This window comes from Aspergillus karnatakaensis (genome assembly GCF_047715665.1).
Source record: "Aspergillus karnatakaensis strain CBS 102800 unplaced genomic scaffold BJY04scaffold_25, whole genome shotgun sequence".
Taxonomy (NCBI): Eukaryota; Fungi; Ascomycota; class Eurotiomycetes; order Eurotiales; family Aspergillaceae; genus Aspergillus; species Aspergillus karnatakaensis.
The window spans coordinates 226,012-242,867 of NW_027395737.1; the positions used below are offsets into that span (position 1 = coordinate 226,012).

General features: G+C 51.6%; 6 protein-coding genes across 6 annotated transcripts; 3 read left to right on the forward strand and 3 right to left on the reverse strand.

Moving 5' to 3' along the window:
• Positions 1 to 161: 161 nt before the first annotated feature.
• Positions 162 to 2,400, reverse strand: BJY04DRAFT_189459 (signal recognition particle subunit SRP68). The gene is made up of 3 exons (XM_073711369.1): positions 2,100 to 2,400; positions 893 to 2,035; positions 162 to 839 (listed from the first exon to the last, which is right to left on the reverse strand). The coding sequence occupies exons 1-3, from the start codon at positions 2,288 to 2,290 to the stop codon at positions 326 to 328; spliced, it is 1,848 nt and encodes a 615-aa protein (XP_073571071.1). The 5' UTR covers positions 2,291 to 2,400; the 3' UTR covers positions 162 to 325.
• A 130-nt stretch (positions 2,401 to 2,530) lies between these two features.
• BJY04DRAFT_189463 (putative translation regulator (Cya5)) lies at positions 2,531 to 7,098 on the forward strand. Its single transcript, XM_073711370.1, has 2 exons — positions 2,531 to 2,637; positions 2,703 to 7,098. Exon 2 carries the CDS (start codon positions 2,784 to 2,786, stop codon positions 6,885 to 6,887), a length of 4,104 nt encoding a protein of 1,367 aa, XP_073571072.1. The 5' UTR covers positions 2,531 to 2,637; positions 2,703 to 2,783; the 3' UTR covers positions 6,888 to 7,098.
• Positions 7,099 to 7,289: 191 nt separating this feature from the next.
• On the forward strand, positions 7,290 to 10,811 carry BJY04DRAFT_189464 (MCM DNA helicase complex subunit MCM3). Its single transcript, XM_073711371.1, has 8 exons — positions 7,290 to 7,517; positions 7,575 to 7,593; positions 7,676 to 7,727; positions 7,799 to 7,845; positions 7,899 to 8,004; positions 8,055 to 8,318; positions 8,386 to 10,436; positions 10,508 to 10,811. The coding sequence occupies exons 1-8, from the start codon at positions 7,445 to 7,447 to the stop codon at positions 10,542 to 10,544; spliced, it is 2,649 nt and encodes an 882-aa protein (XP_073571073.1). The 5' UTR covers positions 7,290 to 7,444; the 3' UTR covers positions 10,545 to 10,811.
• Positions 10,809 to 12,020, reverse strand: BJY04DRAFT_189466 (Spo7-like protein). The gene has a single exon (XM_073711372.1). The coding sequence runs from the start codon at positions 11,984 to 11,986 to the stop codon at positions 10,973 to 10,975; it is 1,014 nt and encodes a 337-aa protein (XP_073571074.1). The 5' UTR covers positions 11,987 to 12,020; the 3' UTR covers positions 10,809 to 10,972.
• Positions 12,021 to 12,681: 661 nt separating this feature from the next.
• On the forward strand, positions 12,682 to 14,947 carry BJY04DRAFT_189467 (putative alpha/beta hydrolase). Its single transcript, XM_073711373.1, has 2 exons — positions 12,682 to 13,205; positions 13,272 to 14,947. The coding sequence occupies exons 1-2, from the start codon at positions 13,044 to 13,046 to the stop codon at positions 14,709 to 14,711; spliced, it is 1,602 nt and encodes a 533-aa protein (XP_073571075.1). The 5' UTR covers positions 12,682 to 13,043; the 3' UTR covers positions 14,712 to 14,947.
• Positions 14,912 to 16,383, reverse strand: BJY04DRAFT_62273 (uncharacterized protein). The gene has a single exon (XM_073720752.1). It carries the CDS (start codon positions 16,259 to 16,261, stop codon positions 15,113 to 15,115), a length of 1,149 nt encoding a protein of 382 aa, XP_073571076.1. The 5' UTR covers positions 16,262 to 16,383; the 3' UTR covers positions 14,912 to 15,112.
• Positions 16,384 to 16,856: the final 473 nt, after the last annotated feature.

The window sequence follows — 16,856 nt, forward strand, 5'->3', positions numbered from 1 at the left end:
TCACTGTAGCTTTCTGGGCACATTGCGGACAAGCCAGAGGTGAAAGAATATATATTTGCAGTATATCTGGAGCTCAATCCAACAACCCAACCATAAAAAATGTTCTTTTTTCTGGGTATGCTCTTCCGGAGTCTTGATGAGAACAACGTAGCAGATTAGAAGGGTCATACTCTGCATACAATTCTAGGCATGTTTGATAATCAGGATAGATGTACGGTATACGCTCGAACAAAACATCAAAGTCATCACAGCATCTATCTTATGTATAGGTATGTATCTACATACAAGAACTTGACCGTAACATACGGTGGCATATTTACACCCACTACCTCCCAAAGCCAAACCAGCCACGACGCCCACCCTTCTTCTCCTCAACCACCGACTCCTCGGTCTGAACAGGCGTTTCCGCAGAAACAGCAGCCTTCCCCTCGCGCGGATAATCAATATAATTCCACGCCACGTCTAAGAAGAGCGGCTTAACCGGGATCGGGCGTATTTCAGGCGGGTAGGGAACGAGGTTATTCAGGTCTAGGCTGTCGCCGGAATACTCGTGGAGGCGCTCAACAAGGGGTCGCTGGTTGGTTGACTTGGATTGTTCCTGGGCAGTTATGCTTTCGAGCGTGACAAGGCCTTGGTATTTTGTGACAAGGGCGCGGAGTTCGTGCTCGAGGGCTTGGGTTTGAGCGGGGGAGACGTTGGATCTGGGGGGCCCGTCGATATCGAGGGCGGATTGGAGGGAGCGTGCGGTTTCAGAGGCGAGGGATAGGGCTTGGGAGAAGAGCGCGAGAGCGTTTTGCGATTTCCCGAGAATAGCGTGGGAGCGGCCGATGGTTAGAGACCTTCGGTAAGTTATGTTAGTAGGAGGAAAAGGGTAGAGCTGTGTATGCCATACCTGAGTGCACGGAAGTAACGGCGCTTTGCCTCGAGCTCACTGACGAAGTCCGAGTCTGCAGCAATACCTGGGAGTTCGAGGATAAAGTCGATGCTTTGGATGGTAGAGTCATATAGGACGACTCTTTCACGGAGCCAGGTTAATTTCTTCCCGTTGGGTTCGTCGAGCTCTGACGCGGGTTTCTTGTTCTTGGACGTCTGCACCCGGCTGGGCTGGAAGGTAATGCCATCATTTTCACCACACAGGACACGATTACGCCCAATTCTCCAGCCTACCAAAGCATAATTCACTGCCGTCCGCGTTATCTGCAAGCTTTGCATTCTCTTGTCGCTTGGATCCACGCCTTCGCCAGCAAGGTCGTCAATGGTTGTTTTGGTGGCGTCAACTGCGTCCTGGCTGGCAATTATAACATTATCGTAAGCAGCTGCTTTGTCCTTTGCAGACGCGGAGCTTCCTTCAGAAGTGTTCAGCCAAGCGGCAAGTTGAGATTCCTCCGCCGATGCCGCTGCGAGAGCTTGTGATATTGTAGCATCTTCTATATTCACAGTGCGTGACCTCCATGTGATATTACCCGGCAATTGCTGGACGTCTCCATCAGCAGTTCTTCGCGTCCCCGCGGCATCCTCTTTGAGGCAATTGGGATCGGCTTTCTCAACCTCTGATCTTATGCTAGCATCGGCCGGAAAATATTCAATGGCTAGAGATGGGATGGGTGTCGATCGAGGGAGCTTCATCTGATATGCCGCATAACGTAGACTTGGGTCAATATTGCCAGACAAAAGATCGCGAAAGGCATCTTTTCGTGCTGCTTGACTCAACGCTGTATAGATGACCCGCGAGACAGAATAATTGCGAACACACTGTTCCCAGCTGCGCTTTTCCAGGGAAGACGCTCCCAGAAGCGAGTTTACATAGGCCCGTGCTTCCAGGATATCCGTGTCGGTGGCATTCGAGGCGCCTTTGTCTTCAAGCAAACCGACCAGCTGGTTGGCGTATCCAGCTGCCTTATTGAGCCGTGAAATGATGTGCCGACGAGACGCACCGGTTATTCCCTTCGCTGACGGATCTGCCGAGTGCGTTGACTTCATATGCATCGCATGGGCCCAAGCTCGCTCCGCACTGAGGAGTAAGAGATGGATATTTCTAGGGGCAATAGGTTAGCACCTTCAGGCATGAGGCCCAAGAAAGCTCAAAGGAGTAAACCTACACCACATTCTGACCGACATCTTCGGCGCTAATAGCAGGTTTCGCAGTGTATTTCCGGCCTTTAGGAGTAGTCCGGCCGAGCTTCTTCTGAAGGTTGTGTAATTTTCGGGTTGTGTGTGCGCGATACGCATTGTAGTCCCCCGCAACGAGGACCTCCTCTCTAAGAGCGAAGATATATTCGGTGATTTCCATGTTAGTGGTTGTATCTCTCACCAAAAGGCCTGCGCTGAAGAACAGCCAATTCACCGAAGAACCAATTCCTGTAGCGCAATAGAGGTCGTTCTCATGGAGCACGACGTATGCTACTCTAGTCCTAGTCGAGTAGTGGTCCTTGTGGCCCGCCCGATCATAAGATCCTCGGGAAAACTTAATCCCGGCGCCGCGTTCTCCGTTTTGCTAGAAACTCCAAAAATCTGCCAATAACAGCTCCCAGTTACACCTCAAGCTGTCGACATTGAATATCTCAATCCTTTCATCCGTCCCACAAACGGATGGAGCTATAGCTCAGAAGGACTGCACGCCGCGTCTTTCTTTCCTAGGTTCGTTTCACGCAGTGTTGGAACCTTCCGAATAGCTAGTCAGTTAACATGCCTCTCTTCTGAAGGACAGGAACCGAAACCGATATGCCCTACGATTTGACGGATAGACGGTGAAACTCGTGTGGGGAATAACGCTCTCGGGGGTGATGCTGGAACGCACCGCGGGATGTTTCGAGAGCGCAGGGCGGCGGTTTCTTCGAGACGCCAACGGAAGTATCCGAAATCGAGCGTCCCTTTGCAACAAGCTAGGACAAGATGGAGGTAGCGTCTCTGGCAATGTACGCTGGCCAGCCGCTATTCGACGAACCGCGCGACAGCAAAACCTACGTACGGCCTCAAGCTCAAGGTCTTCTTCGAGGCCCGCTAATGATTCCCGACCTCCGCTGCTCGAATTTTTGTATCCCGATCGAACACAAGAATATGTTGCCTTCCGCTTGTCAAGATCCACGAGAAGCTTTTTCTCCCGAAGGAAGAGGAAAACCTTTGCCGGCTCTAGGTCATTTACATCCCAGACTGGTTTCGATCAGGAAAACGGGGTACGAGAGACGGAGAACAGCCCAGAAACGGAATCAAACTGGGCAAAAGACAGTCTCTTTGAGGTCTTGGATGAAGGGATCTATAAACAAAGTGAAAGGGCGTGGCAGCTTTATATGCTTGCTGGCCGACCCCCTGACCTCAATCCAGCATTGCTAGCACAATTCAGCAAAGTTAGAAGTGCTAGCGGTCATAGCAGAGCAAAGCAACTGTTTGACTCGATTCCAGAGACGAATCGCACAGCAGACGATTACTGGCACCTAGCCAACTCATATATTGGGATTGGACAAAAAGGGTACTTGGGACGAATTTGCAAGGAGGCTGCAGCAAATGGCCATGGCGTCGAAGTAGGGTCTTTAGCTCTGGCGCGGTCATTACACAGAGCCGAATGGTCTCTTGTTCAGGACATTTGGGAAAATTTGCGCGGAGTGGATGGAATAGCGCTATGGGAAGCTCTCCTCCCACGATTATATGTGGCGTCATTGCAACCCAGTTTGCTTAGTCTGGCCCTGCTACTTGAACGTAAAAAAGCTGCGGCTGAACCAGCGCCCAGCTTTGCTAGGTATCTCATGGACAAGGTTCTCAGAACGCCGAAATTCATCGAAGAATTTCGTCCAGATTCGCTTCTTCTCCTGCTGGAACGGCTCGGTTCTGCCGCAGTCCTTACACGAGACCAATTTTTCGGTGTGATCGAAATGCTTCAAGTCTCTCAGAAGAGATCAACGTTTGCTCAGTCAGTCCGCATATACTCCAAATTCCGCTCGCTGGTGGATGCAATGGTACCCCCAGCTGAGCTGCTCGAGCGGTTTCTTGAACAGCTCGCCCTTTTCAGGATGTCTGACAGCGTTGAATATTTTCTCCAAGAATTTACTCGATTTCGTATGATACCCTCCAGCAATGGGTACAGACACGCGCTTTCCACACTTTCCCATGCCTGTCAGCCGTCAATCATCGAGGGGGTGTTCAACGAATACGTACACTATCATGGGATGCCAACTTCTTGTGCATTTCTTACGCCTCTCCTCTATGTCCACGCCCGAGTTGGTAATGTGAAAGACACGTTGGCTCAGTTTGAGAGGATCTCAACCGAGTTCTACCTTGAACCGAGTCATGTTTGCTGGAACATAGTACTTACTGCTTACGCAAACTCAGGAAATCTGACGGAATGCTTTGCGCATTTCAGACTAATGCTCAGTGAAGGAGTGAAAGTCAATTCTCACACATTCGGTATTGTCATGGGACTATGTGCTAAGCGGGGTGACACTCAAACCGTTTACAAGCTGCTCGACATGGCCAAGCAGCACCACGTCCGGATAACGGCCCCAATACTTGATCCCATCGTGGAAGCTCACTGCAACAATCAGGATTATAAAGAAGCCGAAGCGTTCGCGGAGTCTTGCCTTAGCCTTGATGTTCAAGGCTCACGAGTAAGAATGTGGAACATTATGCTGCGGAGCTATGCCTATCGCCTCGACGTGGACTCAATTTCTAGGCTAAGAACGCGCATGGAGGAAGCCGGAATCCTACCTGACGACATGACTTATGCTGCGCTGATGCTTAGCTTGGTTTTGCTTGGACAAACTGACGCTGCGCGTCGAATCCTGAGAACTTTACATAGAGGTCGCCATACACAAGTCACGCAGTTTCATTACTCCATCATATTGTATGGTTACTTCCGGGATCGAAATCGTCCCATGGTCCAGATTATTCTGGAGGAAATGGAGCAGCGGTTCAAGGATGTTGGATCGTCTTCGCAGCTTTTGTTTCTGCGAGATCAGCTGCAACTAGATCTACGCATTGACAGTGAACAGAATCGCACCGCACCGGACCCAATCAGAACACTCGCAGATCCGCCCGTCGATCCATCAAATCGCGCCGAGCCATACCCAGATCTTCGTTTCGCACATGCAGAGAAAACTCTTGCTAAACTCATTTCGGAGTTTGATACCACAAAGCGGAGGGCGAAACAAGTAGAGCCCGGTGCAGGGAAACTACCACCCACTCAGGCGTTTCCAGCTATGTACTACGAGTCTATTGCAAGGGAGTACGCGAAAAAGGGTTCATATCGACGGGTTGAGCAATTGATCGAGGAGTACGGAAAAACTCAGGGCTTGTCGTACGAAGAAGCACTTGATGTAGCCCCGCTTCGTATCCATGCCGCATTAATGCAAGCGTACTCAGTCTCAAACCAGCATGACCTGCTGCTAGCCTCTTGGGGACGGGCTTTCCGCCGGGCTCAAGAGTTGGGTGCTCGTCCAGGCGAATTGGACTTTCTTCCCTTGAACGCATTCGAGGCGCCTCGACCTGTCATGCCAACCTGGGAGGAAGAGGAATATAACAATCTTCTCGTGAATTCGGGGCCGACAGAGACACAGGCTTTTTTACTCCCAGCTTACCGGTTCGTGCTCTCTCGACACTTCTCGCTATACATGCAATCCCTCGCGTATAGCAAGAAAAAGAACAGGATCGACGATGCGATAACAACATACACGAATGCCGGCTTCTCTATGACAACTTACAACTGGTCCACATACATACACCTGTTCTCGTTATCCGATGACCAGGACGAGCAACTTCGAGCTTTCACACTCTTTGAAAAGGAATTCATGCCTAGTTTTCCAGGGTGGAAATACCTCAAGCGAGGAAAGGCTGTTGCACACTCTGGTGTGCCATCAGCTATTAGAATGCTTGAAAGACCCGAGAGACGCCCCCCGCCGAATATGATGGGGCCCGTAGGAAGGAAATACTGGAGTCAGCATCATCCAGACGTACTGCAACCGACCTACATCTCTATGGTATTTCTGGCAGCTGCCCTGCTACGAATTCGGAGGGATAGCATTCTAGCAGGGCACGACCATCTCATTGCTCTGCAGCAGGCGGCCCCCCAAACTCTTAAAGCCCTTGCAAAAATGCCTTGGCTGCGAGAAAAGTGGCAAGGCATCTTGCTGAGAGGTAACGAGAAGCTACCTCCGAACCCTCCCTCTCTACCTAAGAAGAAGCGTTTCGTGTGGTCGGGTGGCCTTCTTGGAGTGGACGGCCGCATCAGGAAGTTGAAACCCTCAGAGGCATACGGGTATGTGTCGGACAAACCACCCAAAAGTAGCGAGGCAAGCGAGACTTTGAGCCCCGCCAATGAGACTTTGAGTATTGTTTTGCCATCGATCTCAGAGATTGAAAGTTTCGAATCACCCGACGACTGGCTCGAGAATCCGTTAGGTCTCTCCTTCATTCAGTCAACCAGTCCGGAGACCAGAGGTGCTCAAGTGGGCGAAGATCTACCCGATATAGAGTCCACCGAGGATCCGCTACATGAAAAGAAGGAATCGCCTACTGTATCATCATCAGTCTCAGATGCTGAAAATCTTGATTTTGTTGACTCCGAAGAGTCAGGGTGGAGGGCAATTGGCCCTGACGATGAGTTCGATTTCTTAACCGAGTCAAAGCTGTCCAAGAGGCGGAGCGAACAATCGAGAATGGAGGAGTTCATGGATGATCCAGCCAAGGCGCCCAATCTTATGCAGCACAAGCCAAAAAAGGAAAAAGGGAAAAGGGACCCCGAAGCTGTTTACGAAGTGCCGAATCTCGAGCAGTACGACGAGGTGCCCCTCGACCGGGAGGTACGTGGGCAAATCTTTGAGCCAGTGTCTCTTGAACAACAACCATATGAATCTGGAAGCCCCAACGGTGACGAACAAATTGTGGACTCCGATGAGTAATGACCTCGCAGAGGTTGGTGAATTGATTTGCTTAAACTAAGCAAATCTAGATTATAAACCCGGCCATCACCTGTATATATAGGATTTCATTGTACCATACTATACTGTAAGATATAACAACTCTGTCTGTCAACATATAGGCTGGCAGTGAAGCGCCACCGAAGTATGCTTGGTCTAACAATTTAATTGAGTAACCTTAAAGTATCGATCAGCAATTCAGCATCTGCGTTCCGCCATCCATTCCATACTTGAGGTGTTAATAGGCACACTCACGTGAGGCGCCGTTGGCTGAGTCAGGCAGACGCGTCGGTTGACTCGTGAACGCGTTCCAATTATACCAGTTTGGGCCGGCGCGTTGCTAAAGAATAATCCTCCCTCCCTCTCTCGAACCCACCCTTCCATGGTGATTCTTCGATCACAGCTCCCGAGATTGAGCTCCATCCCTTGACAACCGGCTCTCAATTCGAGAATTCAGGCCGACTGACATCCATAATCATTCATTATCGCCATCTTTCTTTCTCTTTCTGTCCCCCCGTCGGTGGGTTAAAATCATCAACATGGACGGAGCCCAACTCCGTGATGAGGCCGCTCAAGATCGAGTGCGAGCCGCTGTCGAGTTTTTGGATCCAAGTGAGCATTCGGTGTCTAATTCGGTCGAAATCAATGGATACTGACAGCCTTTTTAAGGCGATGCTAGAGCGCGCAGGTCCGTGTTTATCCCATCGAATCAACTCTTCTCCATCGACAACTTTCTTAGCGCTTGGACTGAGGGGCTGACCGGAATGTAGCTACCGAGCAGATATTGTTCTCATGCTGAACCGAAAACTACGCCGGCTAACTGTATGAACACCCCTATTTCTGTGCCACGTTGGCAGAGCATCGCAAGGTCCTAATTATCTTTCTGCATGCAGGTCAGCATTGATGAGATCCGAGCACACAATCGCGAGATGGCCGATGGGTGAGTTGCAAAGGCTATACAGCAATTGCAGCCCGTACTTACTGATAAGATAGTCTCCTCACATCTCCATTCGACTGGTCACAAGCATTTGATCGTGCGCTGAAGGATGTTATCAAGACATTGCCTAGCCGACCATCGAGTGAAACCGCTGACGACGTGGTAAGCCTTTCTCGTTGAGGAATATCACGAAATTATCTAATATATGCCAGAACTACTACTGCGCTTACGTCGGAGCCTTCGGCGAGTTCTCATGCAACCCTAGAACACTCGGGTCGTCACACCTCAATCGGATGGTCTCTCTTGAGGGAATTGTCACCAAGTGCTCCTTGGTCCGACCGAAGGTTATCCAGAGTGTGCATTATAGCGAGCGCAAAGACAGGTTTTTTGCGAGGAAGTACAAAGATCAAACCATGACAGCCAGTGGTGCGACGAGCTTAAATGTTTACCCCCAGGAGGATGAAGAGAAAAACCCGGTACGTTTGCTAGACATGTTGGCTGGACGAAGTCTAATCGATGTGACTAATCTTCTCCTCTGAGTAGCTTATCACCGAGTATGGCTATTCCACATACATGGATCATCAAACCATCTCCATCCAAGAGATGCCCGAACGTGCTCCGGCCGGTCAGCTACCGAGGAGCGTCGATGTGATTGTTGACGATGACTTGGTCGATCGAGCGAAGCCGGGAGACAGGATCCAGCTGGTGGGTATTTATCGTTCTCTAGGAAACCGAAACGCAGGTTCAGGGTCTTCCACCTTCCGCACACTCGTCATGGCGAACAATATTATACAGCTGTCCTCAAAGTCTGGTGGGGGAATTGCGCAGGCGACAATTACTGACACTGACATCCGCAACATCAACAAGATCTCTAAGAAAAAACATCTCTTCGAACTGCTGTCAAACTCTCTCGCTCCTAGTATTCACGGTCACGATTACATCAAGAAGGCCATCTTGCTCATGCTTCTGGGGGGCATTGAAAAGAATCTCGACAATGGAACCCATTTGCGTGGTGATATCAACATTCTCATGGTCGGTGACCCTTCCACCGCCAAGTCCCAGATGCTCCGATTTGTCCTCAATACTGCGCCGCTCGCAATCGCTACAACGGGTCGTGGCTCGTCTGGTGTTGGTCTCACTGCTGCTGTCACCTCTGACAAAGAGACTGGGGAGCGACGACTCGAGGCTGGTGCTATGGTCCTGGGTGACAGGGGTGTGGTTTGTATTGATGAGTTCGATAAGATGAGCGATGTCGACCGTGTCGCTATTCACGAAGTCATGGAGCAGCAGACAGTCACTATTGCCAAAGCCGGTATCCACACCAGCTTGAACGCCCGTTGCAGTGTTCTTGCTGCCGCCAACCCAATATACGGCCAGTACGATCCTCACAAGGACCCTCACAAGAATATTGCTCTGCCCGATTCTCTGCTGTCCCGTTTTGATTTGTTGTTTGTCGTGACGGACGACATTGAAGACGCTAGAGACAGAATGGTCTCAGAGCACGTTCTGCGCATGCACCGCTACCGCCAGCCGGGTACTGAGGAGGGCGCTCCTGTACGGGAACAGCTAACACAGACGTTGGGCGTTGGTATTGATGACACCGAGAACACAAACCAGCCAACTGAGATCTTTGAGAAATTCAACTCCATGCTCCATGCAGGGATGGCCAACACTGGCCGAGGAAGGAAGAAGGACGTTGAAATTTTGAGCATTCCATTCATCAAGAAGTACATCCAGTACGCGAAATCAAGAGTCAAGCCCGTCTTGACGAAGGGTGCCGCTGACCACATTGTCGGAACTTACTCTGCACTGAGAAACGATGATCTGTCCGCCAACCAACGACGGACCTCACCAATTACTGCACGTACCCTAGAGACGCTAATCCGTCTTTCAACTGCCCATGCTAAATCGCGTCTATCCAGCCGGGTAGAGGAGAAGGATGCTAAGATAGCTGAATCAATCCTCCGATTTGCCATGTTCAAGGAAATCCTGGAAGATGGACGCCGCAAGAGACGAAAGGTTACTACTTTCGACGAAGATTCCGAAACCAGTGATTCGGATGACGATGACGATGATGACAACGATAACACCCCTGCTGTTACCACTTCTGCCACCCCTCGATCCACAAGGAGAAACCTGCGAACCCGCGCAGCTGCAGCCCACTCTTCGACCAACGACGACGTCGAGATGGATGCAGAAGGCGACGATGTCTCTGACGGGGACGGTCTATACAGCGCAAGCCCCCGTGGACAACGGATACAGTCCAGTCAGTCTCGCATGTCTGTAGCGTCATCTCGACCGGCGTCACAACTCGTCCAGTCTCAAACAGACACTTCACAGTCACAGGGTGCTTCCAGCGCATCAGCGTCATCCCAGACAATCCAGCCGGCGCGTCTGGCAGTCTTCCGTCAAACACTAGGACCCTTGATGGGAACCACGCTCTTCGCCAGCGGAGATACAGCCGATGTGGAGGAGCTTATTGGCGCCGTGAACTCGTCTGTGCGCTCTTCCCGGGTACTAGGAGAAAACCACGTCTTCCAGCGTCCGGAGGCAATCCAGGCCTTGAAGGCTATGAATGAGAGAAACGAATTGATGTAAGTGATATTTACCTCTGACTTGCTCTTCTGCAATCAGGACCTCAACTAACATTCTTTGTTCTCTCCAGGTACCTCGAAGACGACGAAACCGTCTATAGGATTTAGATGACAGACAAATTAATGAAGGATATCTATTTCTGTTGGAAATGAAGTCTGGATGGACAAGCATGCACGTTTCGTATGCTCTTCTTGCTAGAAATGTTCATCCATACACTTCTTTTTGATATTTCATTTACCTGGCGTTTGGGTGCTATAATCTGTGGTAGGGTATAGGGTAGGGCAGTGGGGTGCAAGTACATGTTCCTGGTATTGTAGAATATACTTCATGGCGCGTTAGGCAAATTATGAGGAGCGAAGTCTTATGCATTAGCCTAGAAGAGAAGTATGTCTCTTATCGTCTCATTCAATAAGAAGACCCATAACATTAACAAGCACGCGCAACCCCCATCACGCAACCGAAATTAATTATGTTGGGTATAATATAATATAAAACGAGTTTTAGAAATTTCAAATCACCACAATCCCGCTGAAAATCAGCCATCTATACCATCCTCTTTCTTCTTTTCCTTCTCAGGTGACAGTCCCGTTATTGAGGACGAGTCATCGGACGAAAACGATGACGTGCGTACGCCTTCCCGGATCTGCGCTTGTGTTAACGGTGATAGACCGCGGAGGGACTTCGATCCCGCTCTTTTCCGGCGCTGGCCTTGTTCGGTTCCAGAGGCTGGGGTGGATGGAGTGACGCTGCCTCGACGGGGACGGCCAGTTGTGGATGATCTAGAAGGCGGCCGGTCGTCCGTATCGATGGGGGTCGTACTGCGAGACGGTGTACGGGAATGCGAGTCAGAGCGTGCTGAACGCCGAAGTGGTGACTTGGAGTCGTGGGCTAACTTTGAGATGCTGGGGTGGTGCGCATGGTGGTGGTGACGGTGGCCTTTCTCTCCTTCAATACTCCGGTGTAAGGTGGCTGCTGCTAGTCGGCGGCGTCGTGACGCCTTCCAGCCTATTCCAATCCACCAAAACCATGCACCCTCATTCCGAGCGAGCTGGCGCTCCCTTTGACGCAATTTCTCGCGAAGCTGAGCTCGTCGTTCGTTTTCCTTCTCCCAAAAATCGGTGCGATAGTCGTCCCAATCACCTCGGAACTCGGGTGAGAATAGCTTTGGGAGTAGCAAAAGTCGGATATGGTCGCCGCCTGGGCTGAGGTCTTCCTCAACAAGGCCAGATTCCGGGTCAATATTGGAGTAGTATTGTTGAACAGACCTGCCGCTGCGTTTCTCGGCAGCAGATCGATCAAGATAGTGAAAATCCCCTACAGCAGAAGGGGAGAAGGGCGTCGAAAAAGGAAAGAGAAAAGACAAGTATGAGAGGAGTTCTTGCCACCAATGACCTCGGATGACCACAATCTTGGTGTTCATTGTTCGTAGTCCGCGGTTGGAAATGGCAAGCCAGCGTCGAGGCCACCGAATTCCGCGCTCCCATTGTCCTGTACCCCAAACCAGGAGTGCTGTTACCACACCCCCGAGAAGCGCGACGCGCTCCCACATCTCTACGACCCAGTATACCGATCCTCCGACTCCGCGGCCATCTTCACGCGGCCGCAGGTAAAGCGCGTAACCGAACCATGCGATCCATGCCGCAAGTAAGAGTAGGAAGAACGTGTTTTGGCGCCGGCGTTCGCGCAGAGCTAGGTACTGGGCTCTGAGCGAGCTTTCGAGAATAAGTAGATTCAGGTAGATCTGAGGAGGAGAGGAAGGTAAAGTCGAGAGCGGATCAGTCGTGGATGGAGGCGACGGTGTCAGGGAGTCTGAAGAGGCCGATGGGTAGCGTTGTTGATCGGGTGTCAATGGGTCTGCAGATGGCGCTGATATAGATCGTAGTCGATTACTGGGCGCTGGGGAACCTTTGACAATCTGGTCCAGGCTCGGTGCGGCCATGACGATGAGGGTGGGGAGAGGGGAAAATGGGTGAGCGAGGCGGTTGGACGGGAGGAGGGGACAGCTATGTGACGAGGGATTGTATAAAAGGCGAGGATATGCGGTAGGATATTGGAAGGAGCATGGCCGCCAGACGGCTTAAGCTATCTCATTGCAAAGAAGATGGATGTCTAGAGACGGGGAAGAAGACGTTGGGATTGAGAAGAGATGAAGACGGAATGCTGGGGGTGGCAAGCTCCACCAAAAGTTCACCACTTCAACTGTCAAGATTCAGCCTCTTCCGCCTACAACACCCGCTTCATACTACACAAACTACGTGCTCGGCCTCTCGCTCGCCCGCTGCGGAGCACTGTAGACCATCGATCACTCTGTCAGAACACACTCGCTTTTGCTTCTACTGACGTTCAGGCTTCCCATTGGGTCGGGGATAACCGGTCTTTCGCACTCTCGATCCCGTTCCAAACTCCGTCATCCATTCGCCTCCCTTTCGCTGCCTGTTCTTCTTTTATGAGCACGAGTAACAGACGGAGAGCCTTCTCTTCTGTTACTCACACCTTTACGCGACAAGCTGTCACCACTCCGGCTTCTTTCGCTACCCTCTCGAACTTCCCGACCCTGGGCTTTCGCCTCCCCCAACCTCGCTCTTTCGCGCCATTCGACCTCGTCGATGGCATCAGAATCAATAAACTCGTCTCGAGGCGAGTTTCAAAAACAACAAAATCCTCCCTCTACGGCCGATAACGTTCCCCACGCTGCGCGCGGAGCCGCCGCGACTCCAACACCAATGGCTTGGTTTCCTTTAGGCTACCGGGAGGGGTTCAGTCAGTGGGTATGTTCTACTCAGGAGGCGCAAGCTTGGGGTGAATTAGGACATCACCGCTAACCGTAGTTACAGTGGTCTTCTATACCAGCTGCTGCCGCTGAGCACAAAGTCCTATCCTATCTCCCCTACCTCCAGCACCAGCCGCCCACGCACTTACAGACCGGAAAGACTGCCAATGGCGGACGTGGCGAAACCGGAAGTCTGCAATCTGCGGACCAGAGCCAGCAAGGCGAAGTTGCGGCGCAGTCCTTCGACGACCCGTACGGGCCGCGACGCTGGCTCTCCAGCATGGTGCAGTTGAGTGGCAAGAACCGGGCTCTTAATGAGTTTTCTGTGGAAAGAATTGGAGAGGAGGCGGATCAGCACCTGGTTATGCTTCACGGATATGGAGCAGGACTAGGATTCTTTTACAAGAATTTTGAACCCCTGAGCCGGCTTCAAGGATGGCAACTCCACGCTCTAGATCTTCTCGGCATGGGCCGTAGCACCAGACCACCCTTCCGCATCAAGGCGAAGGAACGCGAAGAGGCTATCAGAGAGGCAGAAGATTGGTTTGTCGATGCGCTGGAAGAATGGCGTGTCAAGCGCAAGATTGAGCGGTTCACACTCCTCGGGCACAGTCTGGGTGGATACATAGCTGTGAACTACGCTCTCAAATATCCAGGGCGCCTTAACAAGCTCATCCTGGCTTCGCCAGTCGGCATCCCGGAGGACCCATATGCGATGGCCTCGGAGCTCCCAGAGAAGCAGAGCCAAGCCGATCAAGACGCCATTGCAGCTTCATCAGCAGCAGTACCACCTGGGGACGTTCCGAAGGGCGACAACAACATTCTCCTCAAAGGCCCTCAAGAACCATCTTCATCCACAGACCGTCCTCGGCGCACAGTCCCGAAATGGTTCGCCTACCTTTGGGAAGCCAACATCTCCCCCTTCAGTCTCATCCGCTGGGCCGGCCCTCTCGGTCCCCGTCTTGTCTCCGGCTGGACCTCCCGCCGCTTCTCCCACCTCCCCGCCGACGAGGCCAAAGCCCTCCACGACTACTCCTACTCAATCTTCAGCATGCGCGGCAGCGGCGAGTATGCCCTCGCCTACATCCTCGCCCCCGGCGCTTTCGCCCGCAGTCCCCTCATCCGCCGCATCGAAGGCCTCGGCCGCCAAATGATCCCCGCCTCCGTCCCGCTCTCTTCATCCGCATCTCCTAATCACTCAGCAAGCACCGCAGAACCCACCTTCAGGCCCGAAAACGGCCTTCCTGTTGTCTTCATGTATGGCGACCACGACTGGATGGACTATAAGGGTGGGCAGGCAGCAGCGGCTAAGATAGCAAAGGAGAAGCAACGCCTTCTTGAGAATGCGACGCCGGAGCAGCGCGAAGCGGATAATGGCTCTGCGAAGGTCGTTATGATTAAGAACTCGGGCCATCATGTTTACCTTGATGGGTGGGAGCAGTTCAATGATAGCGTGTTGAAGGAGATGGAGGAGGTTGCGAGCAAGGAGCGGTCGAAGCCATGATATTTTACTGACTGCCGAGTATATATACACCTTTCTTTGTTTTTTTACTAGAGCGTTTCGTTGATCATGGTTTCATTTGCGTGTATAGAGTTGATTTGTGGAAAACCTCGGTCAGTTTGACCTTGAGGCTTGTGGCTTATAGCTTCGGGCTTGGGGCTTGATTCATGTAGATGGGGCATGATACAAGGTACGAGTGACATGGTGCTATATACGAATAGAAATGTCAAATATGTTAAGATATATAATAGATTTCACGTAGTCGTTAAGTCGTTAGTGCTGCCAGCGCCGTCATATGGTCATATATAGAAGTAACAAGTAGAAAGCAAACGCAAATTCAAAGATACCATGTTCGAAAAATCCTTCGGGCAATAGATATCCGTTAGATCGAATCTCAAAACATCTCAACGATTTTTCAAAGAAGGAATACTTATTCTCGCAGGCTTCTTCTCCTCATACGGCGTCGTGTTACTCGTCGTCTTCGCTCCACTGCGCGAACTCTGCGGCTGCAAAGCAAAATAACTCCCTGCTCCAGGAATCATAGTACTACTCGATTTCGTACCTATCAAACCCGTTTCACTACCCCAATGCTCCAGTAACGATGTATGAGACATTGAGCGTAGCGAATTACTGTTCCCCTGCCCCAACTGCCCGAATCTCGGAACCTGCCGAGACTGTACCTGCCCCTGCGCCGCTGGCGAGAAACCCGACAAGAGTACAGATGTGGTCGCTGAGCGCCGATGATGCCGCTGACCGTGTCCGTGGCCCTTCGCCTTCGTCCGCTGGGGATCTGTCGTTCCAGAAGTCGACATTGAAACCCGGCTGGGTTTCCGCTTCGGCAGATGTGCCTCTGCTGATGTGTCGCCGTGGAGACTGAGATTCAGCGCGCTGCTGCTGCTGTGCCGGAGACCCAACGGGTGAGAAGGTAACTCGAGGCGCTTGTTGATAGAGAGCCAGGCCATTTCGTCTACTTCGTCGCTTAGACCTGACGATGAAGTCGGTGTTGTCCCGCCAGAGCGGTATCCTGGGGATTTCGTGTAGGAGGGTGGACAGCGCCAGCCGCCTAGCCCTTCAAAGTCGCGGTCTTCATCGCCATTGATCAGGCCTAGCAAGCCGGGGGGTTGCGTGGTGGATTGGTTTCTCTTCAGGTGAGGTCTGTGGTACCGGCTGTCGAGGGTGTAGAGGGGTGGATGTGTATCCTGGGGATCATGGAAGTCTAGAGGATTTGAGGGAATTCGGGGACCGGGGCTGGGACGGTTTTGGTTCTGGCTGCGGTAGGCGAGGGGGGTATGCAGGAAGCCATAGTCGGATGATCGTCGTCTGTCTGGGGTTGTGGGGCCGGAGACAGTAAAGCTTAGGAGGGACCAATTGGTTGAGGGGGGGATGGTGAAGAGGTTCGTGAGCAGAGCGTAACAGAGTTCGAATGTTATAACAGAGAGCTGGAGAAAGAGGGCGATTGTGGAGAAGAAGATTGTGATGGAGGCGGTTATGACGAGGGGGATTGAGATGAGGGCGAGGAGTGGGAGGGTAAAGAGAGTTGTCGTGGTGGACATGTAGGCGGGTATATACCACAATCAATCACGCAGCAATTGCACCGATCAGCTATGTATAGAAAGCAGGATGATCCCAGCGCTTCGCAGCTGGAATTCGACGACAGAGAAACATTTCTAGTATGAATGTGGTGATGACGAAGTTGTTGTCTGACCGTTGAAATGCGGAGAACCTGGTCCATGCATGTGATTATTGGTGCCTGAGGCATCAAGTAGACAAACAGTTCCCTGATGAATCCAGAATTCGATACCGTAGACACTTAATGTTCAGCAAGAATCTCCTGTCTGTATTTCAACCATGTGGCTTCGCTGGTAGCTAGGCTCTATAACTATGAGCATCCCTCTTGATGTGAGCCTGACCTACCTCCACCGGCAATGCGGTGTACGAGTAGCAGGTGTGCGGACTTGTTCAGCCCATGAGCGCCTCATGTTGCAGTACCAGTATACTGGGTTCTTTCGCTGTTTATGGGGGTGGCTTAATGATACTGGAGAGATACAAGAAGAGCGGGAGGTCGATGATCAAGCCTTTGCAGCTTCATATATTGCGGAGACCACATATTCTGATACTCGAGATGTAGAGGCGCACAGTATACACATG

Bases quoted from the DNA above. Each gene is read 5' to 3' on its own strand.
- BJY04DRAFT_189459 (XM_073711369.1), bottom strand. From the start codon at position 2,290: ATGGAAATCACCGAATATATCTTCGCTCTTAGAGAGGAGGTCCTCGTT. The intron at 2,036-2,099 runs GTAGGTTTACTC...TATTGCCCCTAG, and splicing joins GATGTCGGTCAGAATGTGGT to AAATATCCATCTCTTACTCC. The intron at 840-892 runs GTATGGCATACA...AACTTACCGAAG, and splicing joins CGTTACTTCCGTGCACTCAG to GTCTCTAACCATCGGCCGCT.
- BJY04DRAFT_189463 (XM_073711370.1), top strand. From the start codon at position 2,784: ATGCTGGAACGCACCGCGGGATGTTTCGAGAGCGCAGGGCGGCGGTTT.
- BJY04DRAFT_189464 (XM_073711371.1), top strand. From the start codon at position 7,445: ATGGACGGAGCCCAACTCCGTGATGAGGCCGCTCAAGATCGAGTGCGA. The intron at 8,005-8,054 runs GTAAGCCTTTCT...AATATATGCCAG, and splicing joins GTGAAACCGCTGACGACGTG to AACTACTACTGCGCTTACGT. The intron at 10,437-10,507 runs GTAAGTGATATT...TGTTCTCTCCAG, and splicing joins AATGAGAGAAACGAATTGAT to GTACCTCGAAGACGACGAAA.
- BJY04DRAFT_189466 (XM_073711372.1), bottom strand. From the start codon at position 11,986: ATGTGGGAGCGCGTCGCGCTTCTCGGGGGTGTGGTAACAGCACTCCTG.
- BJY04DRAFT_189467 (XM_073711373.1), top strand. From the start codon at position 13,044: ATGGCATCAGAATCAATAAACTCGTCTCGAGGCGAGTTTCAAAAACAA. The intron at 13,206-13,271 runs GTATGTTCTACT...CCGTAGTTACAG, and splicing joins GGGAGGGGTTCAGTCAGTGG to TGGTCTTCTATACCAGCTGC.
- BJY04DRAFT_62273 (XM_073720752.1), bottom strand. From the start codon at position 16,261: ATGTCCACCACGACAACTCTCTTTACCCTCCCACTCCTCGCCCTCATC.